Raw genomic sequence first — 17,621 nt, forward strand, 5'->3', positions numbered from 1 at the left:
TGGGTCTCATGGAGTTCACAATTTAACATATAAATATTTATACACAAACAAGTCATTTCAACAAATCTTAAGTTCTTACTTTGTACCAGACATTGTGCTGTACAAGATCGATAGGGACCTCTGGAGAAAGAACTGTTGGAGTCAGAATGTAGATCAAAGCATACTATTTTCACTTTAACTTACTTGTGCTTTTAATTTGGGGCTTGGGATTTATATGAGTAACCTCTTACAACAATGGCCAATATGGAAGTATGTTATGGCATGATAATACATGTATAAACCAAATCAAATTGTTTGCCATTTCCAGGAGCAAGGAGGGAAGGGAAGGAGGAAGACAATTTGGACCATATAATTTCAGAAAATTTATGTTGAAAAATTGTTACTGCATGTAACTTGGAAAATAAAATATATATTAAAAATTAACTTTAATTTAAAAGATATATAGTGTAAATGGAAAATGTTTTGTATAAAAAATATTAAATTCAATTTTATTTAGGGTTACTTCTTTTTTCCAACTCTCTCCCCCCCAAACCCCAATTGAGAAAGCATGAAAAACAAAGTTCCAATTATAAACATGGATATTCAGACAAAACAAATTCCCGCCTTAGCCACATCCAAAAAAGTCCCAATCTTCATTGAGTCTCTCACCACTTTTTTAGGTGAGTATCCTGTTTTATCATGCATTCTCTGTAGCAGTTAAGAGTTCCTACGTCTTTCAAAATTTCTCATCTTTATAATATTCTTATTGTGTAAATTTTTTCTAATGGAAAATAATCTTAGAAAGACAGGAAAGAGGGAAAGGCTTGCATCCTACAGAAGGTGAGGTTTCAGGTAAGAGCCTCTTTATGAAAACAGCAAGGTGGCTAATGGAAGCTACCTAACAGAATTGATACACAGGAATCAATAGGTTACATGGCAAGATGCCTATCCTGGTTAAGTCCTAAGTTCTAGGTAGATGACTGAAAGGGTTGTGAAACATTGTCTCAGGCCAACTAGAAATACAGGGCTAACGTCTTCACTCACCCACTAATCAGGAGAGGTCAGTCCGAGTGCTAAACCTGCTCAGTGCCACTGAAAGTCCAGGTCTAAGGGTTACAATTCCAAGGGGAAGAGGGCAGCCACAAGGCAGTTGGCAAGGTGCCCTTGATGAAGACGGGCTACCTAGGTGGTGGCCGAAAGAGGGGTGAAGCATGTTCTACCCACCTCTTGGCTCTCTCTGGCCAAGGGTAAGGGGGGAAGGAAAGGTGAAGCAGCCACATTGACCCTGTCCTTATAGAGAAGTATTCTGATATCACTTCCTACCCCAGGCATGAATTGCTACTTCTCTTTGCCATTGACTCACTGAACATCCTTAGTATGACTGTTTATCCACCTATAAAATGGAATTAGGATTGGGTGGCCCCCTGAGACCCCTTCCAGCTCTCAAATTCTAGATTATGGCCCTCCTTAGCCTTTTAATGATTCTCCCCTCCCCAAAGTCATGTTCCCAAAGCTCTGATCAGAACATAAATACCAGAAGTTTGGGCAGGGTAGGTGGGTGGGTGGGTGGGGGCAGTGGATCCAAACTGCTCACCAGCATTCAATGCCTTCTTTGCCCCTTCTTCCTGGACTCCCAGAGCTCCCCCTCCAAGGTTCACTTTGAGTTGCACTTTGTCTAAGACACTGTCCCCATCCCCACAGTTGTTAGTTCCAGGATTCCATACATCTTGTGTGTAGATCGTGTATTGATTACTTATGCATGTTCTATGTCCTCCCTTCCTTCCTCAGTATGAGCTGAGGTTAGGAACTGACTCGAGTCAGGGGATAGAGATGGTAGTATCTGATGCCCGGGGGACAGGGAAGACATAGGATCGAGTCCTGTCTCACACAGACATGTCCTGGCTGTGTGACTCTGAGCAAGTCACACTCTTGGTGTCCCCAGGCAACTCTTTGAGGCTATAAATTGCAAAAAAGGTGAAGAGCTGCTTCAGTAGAGGATGTTTCCTCACCCAAAAGTTCCCTGAACCAGTGAAATCCAGGTTGAGTTCTGTTTCTTATATACCTAGTGCAATAGATATTTCTTGTTCATTAATCATCCAACCTCTCCCAACTGTTCAGACTAATCTCCTACACAGTCCAGTAAAAGACCCATCCCAGGGGTTACTAACCTCTTAACCCCAGTTTGGCATCTGATGCCAAATGGACCACCTGGACAAAACAGAAGACCCCCTTCCACTTACCAACTCTTAAGGCTTTCAAAGCTCCACGTCCAGCCTTCTTTCCAGCTGCTGCTAGTAACAATCCCCACCACTCTTTTGGAAGCCCCAAAGCCATAGTTCTCTCTGTCCCCAGCCTGGGACCTACCCCTTCACCTGTTTCCCAACACCCAATTGCTCCACTTTTCCCAGGCCCATGTTGTAGGAAGAAAGGCAGGATACAAGGTTCAGCCTGACCCTCGTAGCAACAGAGAATTTTATTTATTTCCCCCACAGTATGTGTAAACTTAGGGTACAAAAATAGTCAATTAAACTTTTATTTCCAAAGATGTCCCTACCCACTGGGCTGAGGGCCCTGAGGGAGGGGGAGGAGGAGGAGGAGGAGGAGGCAGTGGCTTGGTAGTTCTTTCTCCTCTCTCCACAGAAAAATAAATGGTGGCTGGTCTCTGCTCAAGCACTATCCATGAGAGTAAACAACTTCCTTTGAACTTCCATCTCAAAAACTTTCCTCGTTTCAAACAAGCCCTAAAGGTACCAACAGAAGAAAATACTTGGTGCCTAATATGTGTAAGCATGAGCATGAATACATGTATATGTATGTGTGTATATGTGCCCAAGTACATGTTTTGTTTCTGTGTTTATGTGTATGTGTGCATTTGTGTGTGTGTCTTGTCTGTCTGTCTGTACCAGGAAGGAGAAGGGTTAGCATAAGCATGAGTTGAAGCCACAATCAGTGGCTTCCGAGTCGGGCCCTGGCTCTGGATTTCCTAACAGGAACAACTTCACTGAATTATGGACAACCGGCCTCTGAGCCACATTGCCCAGTCAAGTCTATGAGCTTTCTTGTTAACACAGGGCTCAGAACAAACCTGTGGGATGCCAAGACCCCTAGAAGTAGGTCTGGAAGAGCCCAAGCTTGGCTTCATATGTGCAGAAACACTAGGAACTGGGGTTGGGGGACAGAGAAGAAAGGAACTTGGGGAGCAAGATACCAGCAGAAAAGCATTAGCAAAAAAAAGCTGGGGAAACCCACTGTGTGACCATCCCCCCAACGAGGCTGGCCTAACCCCCAACCTCTGACTTCAGGCCCAGGGGCATGGCTCCATGGCCCGCAAAGGCCAGAGAAGAATCCTTTCTGGAGTTGTCCCCCACCAGGTGTGTTGTTCTAAGCTGTGGGAGGACCAGCCAGGACCACCTTTCCAGGATGCTGGAAGATGGGAAGGCCCTCCTGTTTGTACCCTATGACGCATTGACTCCTTGGGACTTGGGGTAGAGGGCAGCTCCTCCTACTCCTGGGCCCTCTCACCACCATCCTCATCATCCTCATCACCTGTCAGACTCTCCCCATTCACAGCTGGGGAGTCCAGCCGACCTTGGGATAAATCTTCAAAATCTGGGCTCAGGACTGGAGAGATAATATCTGGGCTTGTGTCACACGACCCCGTACTCTGCTCTGAGGTAGCAATGGTGGTAGCTGAGCTGGCTGGGATGGGGTCCACATCATCATCTTCCTCTTCCAGGATGGGAGACTCATGGATATCTGTCGAGGGGAAGAGTCATCAGTGTCAATTGAGTCACACGGGACTAGTAATCCATTCCTCCTGAGAAATCTAGAAAGAGGAGGAAGGGGTCCTGGGACACAACCAAAGGTGAAGAAGATGGAGGCTCCCCTCAAGGATGCCTCCTAATTCTTGCCCAGTCAGGAGGAGGAAGATCCCTGAGAAGGGTCCCAGGAGGTCAGCATATCTACACCCATAGACCCAGCTCCCCACCAATTTGGATCTTACTCTAGGACCACATAGACAATCTATTTAGGTTTAGGAATCAAAGAAAACTGGTCTACAATGAGGAATGTATATACCCTGGAGGGTCTGAGGAAGAAAGTCACACAGTTCTACTATTGGAAATGACCTTTGAGATCCTCTCTCCCCATCATTTTATAGATGAGGGAATTAAGACTGAAGGAGCAAAAGGACTTGCCCAAGGTTACACAGTAAACTATAAGGATGCCTGGAATATAAAATGCCAGAACTAGTAGAGCTCATGGTCTATAAACTATAAAAATGGAATTAACTCTCCCCTGCCCATTTTTAGATTTAATCACTAGAAGCTTATACATCCCACTTATCCTTAAGTGGGGGAGGTCTGTGACCCACATGTGTAATAGTGGGTGATGAATCAGACTTGATTGACAACCCCCCCGACAACCCCCCCCAAGTCTTAAGCAAAGCTATAGCTGTAATTGGTCCACGTAAAGTGGAAGGAGGGCACAAGAAGTGACAAAAGGAATGGTCTTTAAAAGTGGCAAGAACTTCCTGTGACCAGCTCTTTTGCCTTCAAACTTGGCCCTGGAGGAGCTTCAGCTGGGGACCTTGGATTGCTCTTCGATTTTTCCCTTAGAACTACCACATGGGTGAGTGAAAAAGGTTGACTCCCTTTCCTGGTTTTTTTGAGAGGTACTAGCCTCCGAAGAGGCCCCTCATGTTGGAGGAAGCCTCTGCTAAAATCCTTGTTTAATTGACCCCCTAGGCCCTCCAGGGCTGGAGCAAATAGTCTTAGCTCCTTAAGCTAGATTTCTTACTCTGCCCTCTTTCTCATTTCTCTACTTTCACTCTTTCCCTCTATTTTATGAATAAATTGCTAAAAAGTCATTCTGACTTGAGTAATAATTACAGCAATCACATTTCTCATAAATTTAATCCAACTTTTAATTTTTAACCCTTGCAAAACCATAGGACTGCAGATCGGAGAGGAAATTTAGAACAATTTAGAAAATTTAGAACAGAGTTCTGAGGGTCTTAGAACATGGTGTCAGAGCTGTAAAGGCTCTTAGAACCCAGGATGTCAGAGCTAGAGGGCCTTTAGAACACAGAATATCAGGGCTAGAGGGGCCTTAGAACAGAGGATGTCAGAGCTGGGAGGACCCTTTGAACATAGAATATCAGAGCTGGGAGGGCCCTTAGAACATTGTCAGGACTGTGAAGGCCCTTAGAATCCAGAATGTCAGAGCTGGTAAGACCCTTAGAACAGAGAAGGTCAGAGCTAAGGGACTAGAACCCAGATCATAAATGGTTATAAATAAATCATAACTGATCAAGCCTTAGAGACACTTACGACTAAAAGCATCTGGGTACTGCTTTGACAGCTTGGCTTTCAGAGTCCTATAAGAAAAAGGAGGGGAAAAAAAAAGCACAATTTAAATTCTTTACCACAGGTACTCTAGCATCCCCTGTGAGAACAGCCTTGGTCACCTCTCACCTGCCCTGCTTATAATTTTATAGGCCCTTCCTGCTTTTGCTAGCCCCCCAGGGCCAGAGTCCCCCATCACTTCAAGACGGGCAGGAAAGGCAGAGCTGGCCACCAACCTGAGCCTGCGGAAGATGCTGTCCAGGTCCTTCTTCATCTCCATCAATGTCCTGGTATGGTGTGTGAAACGCTCACTCATCTGCTGCATGCGGACGTTGGACAGGTTGTTAAAGTTCAAGAGCATTTCATTGGTTTTCTCAAATCGGTCCAGCCTGAATTTGGGGAGACCAGAAAGAAGAAGGGAACCAGATTAGTAGGCCCTGGGTATATCTGAGAAGTCTCCTGGATCCTCACATAGGAGTCAAGGTTGAAGGGATACAGGGCTTGGAACTACAAAGTCCCCATCCAAACTTGCCTTGGATATTTACCCCCTTTGTACCCCAGGGCAAGTCCCTTAACCTTGATGAACTTCAGTTTACTCATCTATAAAATAGGGAACTACTTGTAGTACCCATATCAGAGGATTGATGTATTAATGTATTAAGCAAGATAAGCAAAAATTGTAAAGCACTACATAATCTTGGATATTACTGTTGTTACTATTATGAATTAGGATTAGGGGTGTTATTATTGTTATACACACAGAGGAAATAACTTCTCTGCTGGTTGCTCCAGGTAGTATAATTTTTGTTATTCTCCATTTTACAGATCAGAAAGATAAAGAAAGAGAAGGATGCCTGTTTTCCTGGCATGGCTGTGCTACCACCAGATAGGGGCAGCTAGCAGTTAGCAAAGTGGTTAGAGCACTTGGCTTGGAGTCAGAAAAATCTGACTTCAAATTCCAAATCCAGCCTCAAACACTTAATACCTATGTAACCCTGGATACCTCACTTAATTCTCACTGCCTAGCCCTTCCTGCTCTTCTGCCTTGGAACCAATATGCAGTATTGATTCTAAGAAGGAAGGTAAGGGTTTAGAAAAAATACTTGTGTGACCCTAAGCAAGCCACTTGGCCTCTGACTATCTCAGGTTCCGCAATTGTAGAATGGGAATAAAATAGCACTTATCTCCCAAGGCTGTGAGGTTTAAGTGAAATAATATTTGTAGAAAGTACCAACCTTTAGGCAGCTGGGTAGACAGAGAGCCAGGCCTGGAGTCAGGAGAATCTAGGATCAAAACTGGTCTCAGACACTTCCTAGCTATGTGACCCTGGGCAAGTCAGTTAACTCCAATTGCCCAGTCCTTGCCCTTCTGTCTTAGAATTATTACTAAGCCATAAGACAAAAAGTAAGGATTTAAAAAATAAACTAAAAATTTAATATGTAAATAAATAAATATATAATAAAAAATGAAATTTTAAAATAAAAATAAAATATTCACTAGACCCTAATCTTCTCTTTCCTCCTTTCTCAGTCAAATTCAATGAAAAAGTAGGCACTTACTGGTCTCTACTTTCTCTCCCCTCAATCACTCCTTCCCCCTCTCTACAACCCAGCCTCTAACCTCACCACTCAATTGCAAATGATCTCTACAGAGTTAACAATGAAAAACAAGTGGCCAAATAGAATGGCCTTCTCTCTACTTTCATCCCTCCAGAACTCCCAGCAGGATCTGACACTGTTGACCATCCACTCTTCCTGGGTTTTTGTGATGCTACTCTCTCCCACATCCTCTTCCTACTGTCATTGCTCAGTACCATCCTGACAAACAGTTCCAGGCCTCCTTTCTTTTCTCTCTATTTGACCTCACAAAAGCAAATGTGAAAGGCTAACAGGCCCAAAATGAACTCCAAGAACTCCAAGAGAGGATCAAAAAACAAATAAAAAGAGACTTAGAAGAAAAATAAGAAAATGATAGAAGAAAGTCAAAAACTCACCAAAGAAAACAGATCTCTAAAAAAAGGGAATGAAAAACTTTTATACTTGACCTCATCAGCTCCCAAGGACGATGTGTTCAATGAATGTTTCCCAAATCTACCCATTCTGCCTTAGATTCACTCCTACACTCCAACTGGCTACTGGGCACTTCCAATTAGATATCCTGTTGGTATCACAAATACAAATTATCCAAAACAGAATCTTTACTTCTCCTCCAACAACCCTTCTTCTAAAGTACACCATTCACTATTGTCAACAGCATTTCCAATCTTCCAATCTCATGGTCACCTTTGACTCTTCCATTCTCACCCAAAATAATACACTCAGCTACTAAAACTTGTCATTTCTACCTTGACATCATATCTCAAATAAACGCCCTTCCCTCCACTTACATGGCTACCAACCTAGTTTAGGCCCTCACCAACTCTTACCTCACCTACTTCAATACCATGTTCTCCCTATCTCTAGTCCATGGGTTCTTAACTTTCTCTTGCATTTCAGACCTCTCTGGTAATCCAGTGATCCCTTTTCAGAATATCATAATTGAAAGGATTGCAAAATTTCAGTTAGAGCTTAGTGAAAATCAAGATGTAATTTTTTTTCCTATTTAAGATTCATGGAGCTATTGAAATGTAACTATAATAATGCAGAAAATTTTTTATTTGACTTTACGTATTTGTAATGAGTTTTGTTTTTCTTGTTTTTTCAATTCGGAGGGAGTGATGAGAGGGAAAAGATATGAAGTGGAAAATAAAATCATCCTGGGAGGCAGCTGGGTGGCTCAGTAGATTGAGAACCAGGCCCAGAGATGTGAGGTCCTGGATTCAAATCTGGCCTCAGACACTTCCTAGCTGTGTGACCCTGGGCAAGTCATTTGACCCCCATTTCCTAGCTCTTACCGCTCTTCTGCCCTGGAACCAATATGCAGTATTGATTCTAAGATGGAACGTAAGGGTTTAAAAAAGATAAAATAAAATCATCCTGAATGTTAAAAAATCTATCCAATCTATTTACTATTAAATTCAGATTAATAAACCCTGATCTAGCCTCTCCCCAACCCAATTTATTCTCTTAAGAATAGATCTTGATGACACTTGTACAACCCAATGGAGTTGTTTGTCCGCTCTGGGAGAGGGGCAGGAAAAGAAAATGAATCATGGAAATATGGAAAATATTTTAAAATAAAGTGAAAAAAATAAGTCTTGACCTAATAACACATATAATCCAGATCAAAATGCTTACCATCTCCTGGATGGGGGAGGGAAGGGTGGGAGGGAGACAATTTGGATCTTATTAATTCAGAAAACATACATGGAAAATTGTTATTACATGTAATTGGGAAAATGTCTTTTAAAAATTTTCAAAAGAACTGATTTGGGGTGGCTAGGTAGACTCAGTTGATTGAGAGCTGGGCCTAGTAAGGGGAGGTCCTGGGTTCAAATCTTATATCAGACACTTCCTGTGTGGCATTGGACCCCATTGCCTATAGTCCTTACTGCTCTTCTGCCTTGGAACCAAAATAGAGCATTGATTCTAAGATAGAAGATAAGGGTTTGTTTTTTTTAAAATAGATCCTACCACGTCAATCCCCTACTCAACAAATTCAAGAAGCTCCTGTGTCTGACTTTTGAGACTCCACTTGGCATTTTCTTGGCAAAGTAATGGAGTGGTTTGCCATTTCCTTCTCATTTTAAAGATGAAGAAATAGAGGCAAACAGGGTAAAGTGACTTGCCCAAGTCACACAGCTAATAAGTGTCTGAGATAGGATCTGAACCACAGAGCCACCTAGCTGCCCCCTCCACCCATTCCTTCTAAAGAAGGCCCTTCCTGGTCTGTGGTGGATGCTTGCTCTTTCCCCTCCAAGGTAATCTTGTATCTTGCTTCATGTGGATGTTTTTTATATACCAATATATGTGTGTGTTATCTTCCCCATTAGCAGGAACGCTCTTTGAGGGCAAGAACAGTTTCTTTTTTTCTTTGTATCCTCTATGCCTAGCACATGGACTGGCACATAGCAGGTAGGGGACAGGAAATGGAGGAAATAAGCTTTATATAGCTTCTATTACATGCCAACACTGTGCTAAGTGCTTTTTATAAATATGATCTCATTTGATCCTTACAACAACCCTGCTAGGTAGGTGAAGTTATTCTCATTTTGCTGTTAAGGAAACTGAGGTGAACAGAGGGTTAAGTGATTTGTTCAGAGTCATACAGCTAGGAAGTGCTTGAGGCTGGAATTGAATTCAGGTCTTTAGGTGCCTAATAAGTGCTTACTGAGGGATAGATGAATGCATAGAAGGATGAATGGATGGATGGATGTCTTGACTCACATGTTCTTCTGAGCCTGAATGATGGCATTTACATCCTCTGAATTCACCATGCTGAGGATCCGATTGCAGAACACATCTGAGGCAGAACTGGGGGATTCCATCTCCTCCTCCTCCACCTCCTCCTCTGCAGCCTACAGACCAGTCAAAGCCAGAGGTTACAAGACTGGCCAAGCAGGCATGTGTACTTGCTCCTTCCTGGTACTCTCACTTTCTCCTGATACCCTTTCTCAACCTGGAAGAATCTAGCCTAGACTTTTGTTTTATTAGCAAACTGTATCCCTCAGACTCTGGGACTTCCCAATAGACTGTGGTCCTGATAGGACCATCAGATGGTCTTCACTGGAGTTTTTAACCCTGCTAACAGGCAGGCTGCCATGACAGGACTTTGAGCAAGGTCTTGACAGAGAAATCCCTCAGAGTGCCTGGAAACCCCAGTACTGTCCTAGAAAGACTTGCTCAGGAATTAGTTTTCTTCTGTGTAAAATGAGAGGGGGAAGGAAATTTGCACTCAAGATAAAAGAAACTCTTAATTCATGGCATGCTATATCTATCCCAAGGACCCTGTTGCCTCTAACATTTTCTAGTCTAGGGGCCATTTCAGTTCCAACCTTCTATGTCCTAAGGGCTCTCCTAACTATGATAATCTGTGTTTTAAGTGCCCAGCCAGCTCTGACATCCTGGGTTCTAAGTGTCCGGCTAGCTCTGACATCCTGGGTTCTAAGGGTCCTCCCAGCCCTGACATCCTGGGTTCTAAGAGTCCTCCCAACTCTGACATCCTGGGTTCTAAGGGTCCTCCCAGCTCTGACATTCTCTGTTCTAAGGACCCTCCCAGCTCTGACAGTTTTTGTTCTAAAGGGCCCTCCCAGTCCCGACATCTTCTATTCTAAAGTCCCTTCCACTCTGCCATTTTAGGTGCTGAGGTCCCGACCAGTTCAACCATTCTGTGTTCCAAGGACCCTTTTGACCTGACATTCTATAAATGTTCTAAAGTCCTAAGGGCCCTCCCGGCCGTCCCAGAAGTTTAGGCTCGGAAGTCCCTTCCCCGCTGAGATCCCATGCTCTCTGTTCTGAGACAGTCCGAACCCGCAGTCCAAGCCCACATTCTAGAACTCTGACTCTTTCCAGGATTTCTGGGGTCCTCAGCGGACCATGCACTTCCCTTTGCCCAGGGCCGTGCTATCATAAGCCGTGCTGGCTCGAAAAGGAGAGGGGCTGGGGGGAACCGAGGCCAGATATGAGGGAGCAGAAGTGCCCAGCTGGACGCCCCCACCCCCACTCCCTGTTGGGGCCGAGGGAGGCGGCGAACAGTGACCCCTCCCAAACTGGCTCCTGGTCTCCCCCACTCTGTCTCCCACTCCGCGCCGCCCACCACCCCCAGACTCAGCTGCAAAGGCGGCGGCAGTGACAGAGGTGGCAGCAGCAGCACCTGCACATCTGGAAACTCGCACTTCCGGGATGGCGCTCACGCGCAGCGGCCTCTGCGCTACGCCGGCTGACGTCACAACCAGAGAGATGGGCTGGGCGGAGCCGCGGAGCAAAGGGGGTAGAGGAGGACTTAGGGGAGGAGACAACTGGAGGCGGGACCAGGAAAGGGGTTGGTCGGGAGGAGTCAGGGGAGGGGCTAGAGATATACTTGGGGCGGTTCTTGGGGGAGGAGCCAGGGCAGAAGGAGGCCAAAGAGTGGAGAAATGAAGGCAATAGGATGCTTTCTTCTTAAGAAACCTTTAGCCAGTTCCTCCCCAGAACAGTTAGTGGCCCCTAGATGGCACAGTGGAGATTGCTGGGCCTGGGAGTCAAGGAGATCTGAGTTCAAGTGGAGCCTTAAAGCCCTTTTTTATTAAGTTTTTAAAGCTTTTTTTTTAAAGCCCTTACTTTTCTGTCCTAGTAATATCTCTGTCCTAATAAAACTCTAAAACTGGTAGTAATACCAGCTTTGTCCTAGTAACAAATAAGTAAATAAGGGCTAGACAAATAGAATTAAGTGACTTGCCCATGGTCACACAGTTAGCAAGTATCAAAGTTCGAATTTGAACCCAGGTCCCTCAACTCCAGACCTGGAACGATATCTACTGTGCTACCTAGCTGCCCCTTTTGACTCTTACTAGCGGTGTCACTTTGGGCAAATCAAGCAAAAGTGTAGCACCAATCACCCGGGGTTATTGTGAGGATTAAATGAGAAAATGTTTATAAAACTCAGTGTATGTTCACATAGAACACTTAATATTATATTATTTATCTGTCAGATGAGAATATTGGACTAGGTTTCATCAGTCTTTAATTTTTTTGTGTGTGTCATGAATCCCTTTGTCAATCAATAAACATTTATTAAGCACCTAGTAAGTGCCAGGAAGGGCAGCTAGGTGGGATAGCACAGTAGATAGAGTGCTGGGCCAGCAGTCAGGAAGACTCATCTTCCTGAATTCAAATCTGGCCTCAGACATGTACTAGCTGTGTGACCTTGGGCAAGTCACTTCACCCTGTTTGGCTCAGTTTCCTCACCTATAAAATGAATCAGAGAAGGAAATGGCCAACCACTCCAGTTTCTTTGCAAAGAAAACCCCACTAAGAATCATTAAAAGTCAGAAACGGTTGAACAACAACATGTGCCAGGCACTGTGCTAAATACAAGATATACAAAAAGAAGCAAAAGATCATCCCTGACTTCAAGTAGCTTATAGTCTAATTGGAGAGAGAACATGCAAAAAAAATGCATAAGAAGCAAATGATATGCAAGATAATAAGAAATAATTAGCAAAGGGAAGCTAGAATTGGCATAGAATTAAGAGAGCTTGGGAAAGGCTTCCTGTAGAAGACAGGATTTTCAATGGGACTTAAGGAAAGTCATAGAAGCTAGGAAGGAGAGAAGATGAGAGCACATTCCAGGCATGGAAGAAAATGCCTGGAGCCTAGAGACAAAATATCTTGTTCATGGAACAGCCAGGAGGCACAGAATCAAAGGGTTATTGAGGTAAAGCCCAAGGAGACTACAAAGAGAGTAGCCAGATGAAACTCCTTTTCAGAATGTTTTTAAATACATGAAATATGATGGTGATGGAATTTTGTGCTATAAGAAATGATGAACAGAATGATTTCAGAAAGAGCTGGAAAGACTTACATGAACTGCTGCAGTGAAATAAGCAGAACCAGGAGAACATTGTACACAGTAACTGAAATATTGGAATGATCAACTGGGAAAGACTTAGCTACTTTCAGCAATAAAAGATTCAGGACAATTCTGAGGGACTTATGACAAAGAATGTTATCCACCTCCAGAGAAAGAACCACTGGAATCAGAATGCAGGTCAAAATATATAATTTTTTACCTTATTTATGGTTTTTTGTGTGTGTAATTTGTGGGGTGTTTTTTTTTTGGTGTTTTAGTTTTATATGAGTATTCCCTTACAAAAATTAACAATAAGAGGAGAGAAGGGAGGGAGGGATATTTATATATGTATATGTATAATTTCAGAAAACTTATGTGAAAATTTGTTATTACATGTAATTGGCAAAATAAAATATTTTTATAATAAAATGAACAATATAGAAATATGTTTTGCATGATAATGCATATGTAATCCAGATAAAATTGCTTACCAGCTCCAGGAAGGGGAGGGAGACAATTGGATCATATATCTTCAGAAAATGTATGTGGAAAATTGTTGTTACATGTAATTGGTAAAATAAAATATCTTTACCAAAAAAATAAATACATGAAATAAAAATATATAGACTTACAAAGGAAAGCAATTATATTGAAATATAGTTATAAAAATGTTCAAAGCAAAAAAAAAATTACTGATTCCAAGTTAAGAATCCCTAGGCTATTATATGTAATTAGGAAAATAAAATATCTTTGAATAAAACATGGAAAAAAAAAGAATCCTTTGTCTAAAAGGTCTCTAAACTCCCTTCCAGCACTGACATTCTCTGTTCCAAGTCCCCCTCTTAGCTTTGACATTCCATGTTATTTAAAAAAAAAGGGGTGGGGGGGCAGCTGGGTAGCTCAGTGGATTGAGAGTCAGGCCTAGAGACAGGAGGTCCTGGGTTCAAATCTGGTCTCAGACACTTCCCAGCTGTGTGACCCTGGGCAAGTCACTTGACCCCCATTGCCCACCCTTACCACTCTTCCACCTAGGAGCCAATACACAGAAGTTAAAGGTTTAAAAAAAAAATTTTTTTTAACCCTTACCTTTTGTCTTAGAACCAATCGGTTCTAAGACAGAAGAGCAGTAAGGGATAGACAATGAAGGTTAAGTAACTTGTCCGGGGTCACACAGCTAAGAAGTGTCTGAATTAAGATTTGAACTCAGGACCTCCCATCTCTGCCTGGTTCTCAATCTACTTAGCCACCTAAGTGCTTCCATTCCATGTTCTAAGGAGGAAGAGAATACGTATTTATCAATCATTGAGTATATGCCAAACACTGTGTGCTAAGTGTTATATAAATATTATCTCATTTGATCCTCACAACAACCCTGGGAGGTAGGTACTATTATTATCTCCATTTTACAGTTGAGGAAACTGAGGTTAAATGGCTTGCCCAGAGTCACACACAGCCAGAAAGGGTGTGACTAGATTTGAACTCAGCACTCTCTCAACTGTGCTACCTAGTTGCTCCAAGGAACCCTACCAACTCAGCCATTCTGTCTTCTATCTTCTAAGGTCTTTCTTGGCCTCTGATATTCTGTGCTCTGACATTAATGATCCCCTATTCTCTCCAGGTCTTCAGGACATCTCTCTCCCAGTTATTCTTCTATTTCTCTGACTGATCCTTCTTTGTCTCCATTGCTGGGTCCTCCTCCAAATCAAGTCTTCCAGGTGTCTAGTAGAAGGATCTGTCCTAGGATCTCTTCTCTTCTTGATCTGTATTGATTTACAGGCTGAGTTTCAGATGTCTACTGGATATCCCACGGGAGAAGTCCAAAAGGCAATTGGAGATGTGAGACTGGAGGGCCAGAGAGGTAGATAATATGATCAGCATCAGCATCAAGAGGATAAATAAATCCACAGGAGCTGATGAGATCACCAAGTGAAATATTGTTTCCATATTGTTTCCTCCATTAGATTATGAGCTCCTGGAGAGCAGGGACTGTCTTTTGCTACTTTTTGTATCCAAAGAGTTTAACACAGTGCCTGGCACATAGTAGGTGCTTGATAAATGTTTATCATGATCAACTATGAATGAACTAGCTATTCTCAACAATACAATGATCCAAGACAATTCCAAAGGATTCACGATGAAAAATGCTATCCACTTCCAGAGAAAGAACTGGTGGAATTTGAATGCAGATCAAAATCTATTTTTAAAACTTCTGTCTTAGAATTAATACTGTGTATTGTACCAAGGCAGAAGAGCAGTAAGAGCTTGGCAATGGAGTTAAGTGACTTGCCCAGGGTCACACAGCTAGGAAGTACCTCAGGTTATATTTGAATTCAGGACCTCCTATCTCTAGGTCTCCAGGTCTGGCTCTCAGGTGGCACTGAGCTTTCTAGCAGCCCCAACAAGTCTATTATTTTTCATTTTATTTTCTAAGTAATTTTTTTTTACTTTATATGAATCTTCTTCTGCAATATGACCAATAAGGAAATGAAAAACAAATGCACACATAGATGGATATATAAAAATATCTATATTTCACTGGACAACCAGATGCCAAATACTCCTCTTGATGTTTTAAACTCACAAAATCCAAGGTGCATTTCCTTCACTGATCACTTTGCTCTCCTAAGAGTAAGGGAGCAAAAAGAAGATTGAAAGGGCAGCTAGGTGGCTCAATGGATATAGAAGGTCCTGGGTTCAATTTTAGCCTCAGGCATTTCCTGGATAGATAACCCAGGGCAAGTCACTTAACCTCAACTACCTAGCCCTAACTGCTCTTCCTTCTTAAAGTCAATATTTAATACCCTAAAGTAAGACAAGGGTTTAAAAAGAAGGCTGAAGCTGACAAGCCTTTTTGTTTGTTGTTTACATTTTTTATAAATTCTATTCTCAACTACAAGTAAACAAAAAATGTTAACATTCAGATTTAAAAAAATTTTTGAGTTCCACATTCTTTCCCTTCCTGCTCTTCCCCCTCCTTTAGAAGGCAAGCAGTTTGATATAGATTACACATGTGTATTCACACAAACATTTCCACATTATCCATGTTACAAAGGAAAATACAGACAAAAAAAAGAATAATAGAAAGTTTAAAAAGTATACTTCAGTCTGACAGGCTTTTTGAATAACACTGTAACCAACCAAAGAGTCTCTTGTTCATCAAATGGTTGGCTGACCAGAACCAGTTATGGTCTGTCCCTTCAAGGTGGTTCCCTTACTAATCATCACAGTTTTCTGAGACAGCTCCCATATGTGGAGATACCATCTTGAGACACCATGGCATGGATACCCAGGCACGTACCAAGTTTCCGTTATACCTAAGTTTCCGTTATACCTAAGTTTCCATTTCGTCACTCTACTCAATTCCCATGACCTACTCCTCTGCCCCTCCCCCCCAGCTCTGGTAACCACAGAGATGGTCCTATCTTGATATTTGTCATCACTCACAAGTATTCTGTTTCCATGTACAAGAACTCTGAAATTCCTTTATCTGATCATAATTTTTATTTTTTTCTTAAACCCTTAACTTCTGTGTGTTGGCTCCTAGGTAGAAGAGTGGTAAGGGTTAGTCAATGGGGGTCAAGTGACTTGCCCAGGGTCACACAGCTGGAAAGTGTCTGAGGTCAGATTTGAGCCTAGGACCTCCCATCTCTAGGCCTGACTCTCAATTCACTGAGCTACCCAGTTGCTCCTGATCATAATTTTTAAAATCATTCCATCTCTCCTTGTGCCTTAGACACTCCAACCCTATCATTCTCACTATGATCTCTAATTTCTCCAACCCCAGCACTTTTCCAGAACATCATCTCTACTGTCTGACTATTGTATAATTGGAATTTGGGAGATGACATTTACAAGTATATATATATTTCCTATGGACACATGGGAACTATCAAACTACATTTCCCGTGGTCCAACGGGTTTCCGGTTCTTTGGGCGTGGGGACGCCTGCTTCACCACACAGAGGACAGTTTAAATGGGAGGAGAATCCGAAAGGAAGCTCTCTCTTAGCTAGGAGGCACGCGATAGGAAAGGTAAAAGATAGCGGAGGCAGTTTGAATTACTTACAGGCGTGTGCTCTAATGATTTTATCCCTATCAACATGGCTTTAATTAAAATACTAATTTATATATTTATATCAGTCTTTATCATTTTTAATCATAACACTATATATACTCTTTTTTCTTTCCCAATCTCAACCCTTTGGTGAATCTGTTCACATCTGCTCCTCTTGAATTTCTTGCTCCCTGGGCTTGTCATCATTTACACTTTGTCCAGTCCCAATCCTGGATTGCTTCTGTCGTCTATCTATTCTTCTCACTAACTGTCTCTTGCTCCTACTTCTGTCTCACCAACTGTTTCTCTTGCTCCTACTTAGGTTCATGCCACTGAAATAACTTGAAGGAAGTCACAAGATCATGCTTTCTGGACCTATCACCCATTAATGTTATCTTATCTCTACTGGACCTGCAGTGAAACAGACAATCCTCCTACACTTCATTCATTGATTTTCTATTTCCATCTACCACAATTATTATTCCATAACTTTTCTTCTTTCTTTAAGTCTCTGACATTACCCTATTCTGTCCCTATCTCGGTTAAATAAAGACCTGGCTTCATACTTCAATGAAAAATTGGAGATTTGGGAGCATGAGCTCCTTCTTTTCCCTTTTTTTATTGCATCCCTCAGACATCGTCCTCTTAATTCCAGCCTTTGATGAAGGCCCTTCTCTGTCCCAAGGTCAACTCTGTTATTCTTCTTCCATCATTTCCTATCTTCTCCAGAAGATTGCTTTGTCATCATCTTTCTCTAATCTTTAGCCTCTCTCTATTCACCAGTTCCTTTCTTCCTCCCTACAAATAAGCCCGTCT

At 42.4% G+C, this 17,621-nt stretch overlaps 1 protein-coding gene across 3 annotated transcripts; it reads right to left on the minus strand.

Annotated features, from left to right (window-relative positions):
* Positions 1 to 2,421: 2,421 nt before the first annotated feature.
* KXD1 (KxDL motif containing 1) lies at positions 2,422 to 11,132 on the minus strand. 3 transcript variants are annotated; one of them, XM_044658642.1, is made up of 6 exons: positions 11,035 to 11,097; positions 9,650 to 9,780; positions 5,561 to 5,713; positions 5,310 to 5,356; positions 3,526 to 3,735; positions 2,422 to 2,720 (listed from the first exon to the last, which is right to left on the minus strand). In XM_044658642.1, the coding sequence occupies exons 2-6, from the start codon at positions 9,748 to 9,750 to the stop codon at positions 2,710 to 2,712; spliced, it is 522 nt and encodes a 173-aa protein (XP_044514577.1). In that variant the 5' UTR covers positions 9,751 to 9,780; positions 11,035 to 11,097; the 3' UTR covers positions 2,422 to 2,709. The 3 variants fall into 3 exon arrangements, with proteins under 3 accessions (XP_044514577.1, XP_044514576.1, XP_044514575.1); XM_044658641.1 differs by having other exon boundaries at positions 2,422 to 3,735; positions 11,076 to 11,132; XM_044658640.1 differs by having other exon boundaries at positions 2,422 to 3,735.
* Positions 11,133 to 17,621: the final 6,489 nt, after the last annotated feature.

Source organism: Gracilinanus agilis, chromosome 1 (assembly GCF_016433145.1).
Source record: "Gracilinanus agilis isolate LMUSP501 chromosome 1, AgileGrace, whole genome shotgun sequence".
NCBI lineage: Eukaryota > Metazoa > Chordata > Mammalia > Didelphimorphia > Didelphidae > Gracilinanus > Gracilinanus agilis.

What these genes read in the sequence shown, in the direction of transcription:
- KXD1 (XM_044658641.1), bottom strand. Translation starts at nt 9,750, where the DNA reads ATGGAATCCCCCAGTTCTGCCTCAGATGTGTTCTGCAATCGGATCCTC. An exon ending in ATTCAGGCTCAGAAGAACAT is followed by an intron (nt 5,714 to 9,649) that starts GTGAGTCAAGAC and finishes CCCCAAATTCAG; the next exon opens with GCTGGACCGATTTGAGAAAA. An exon ending in AGCATCTTCCGCAGGCTCAG is followed by an intron (nt 5,357 to 5,560) that starts GTTGGTGGCCAG and finishes TTTTTCTTATAG; the next exon opens with GACTCTGAAAGCCAAGCTGT.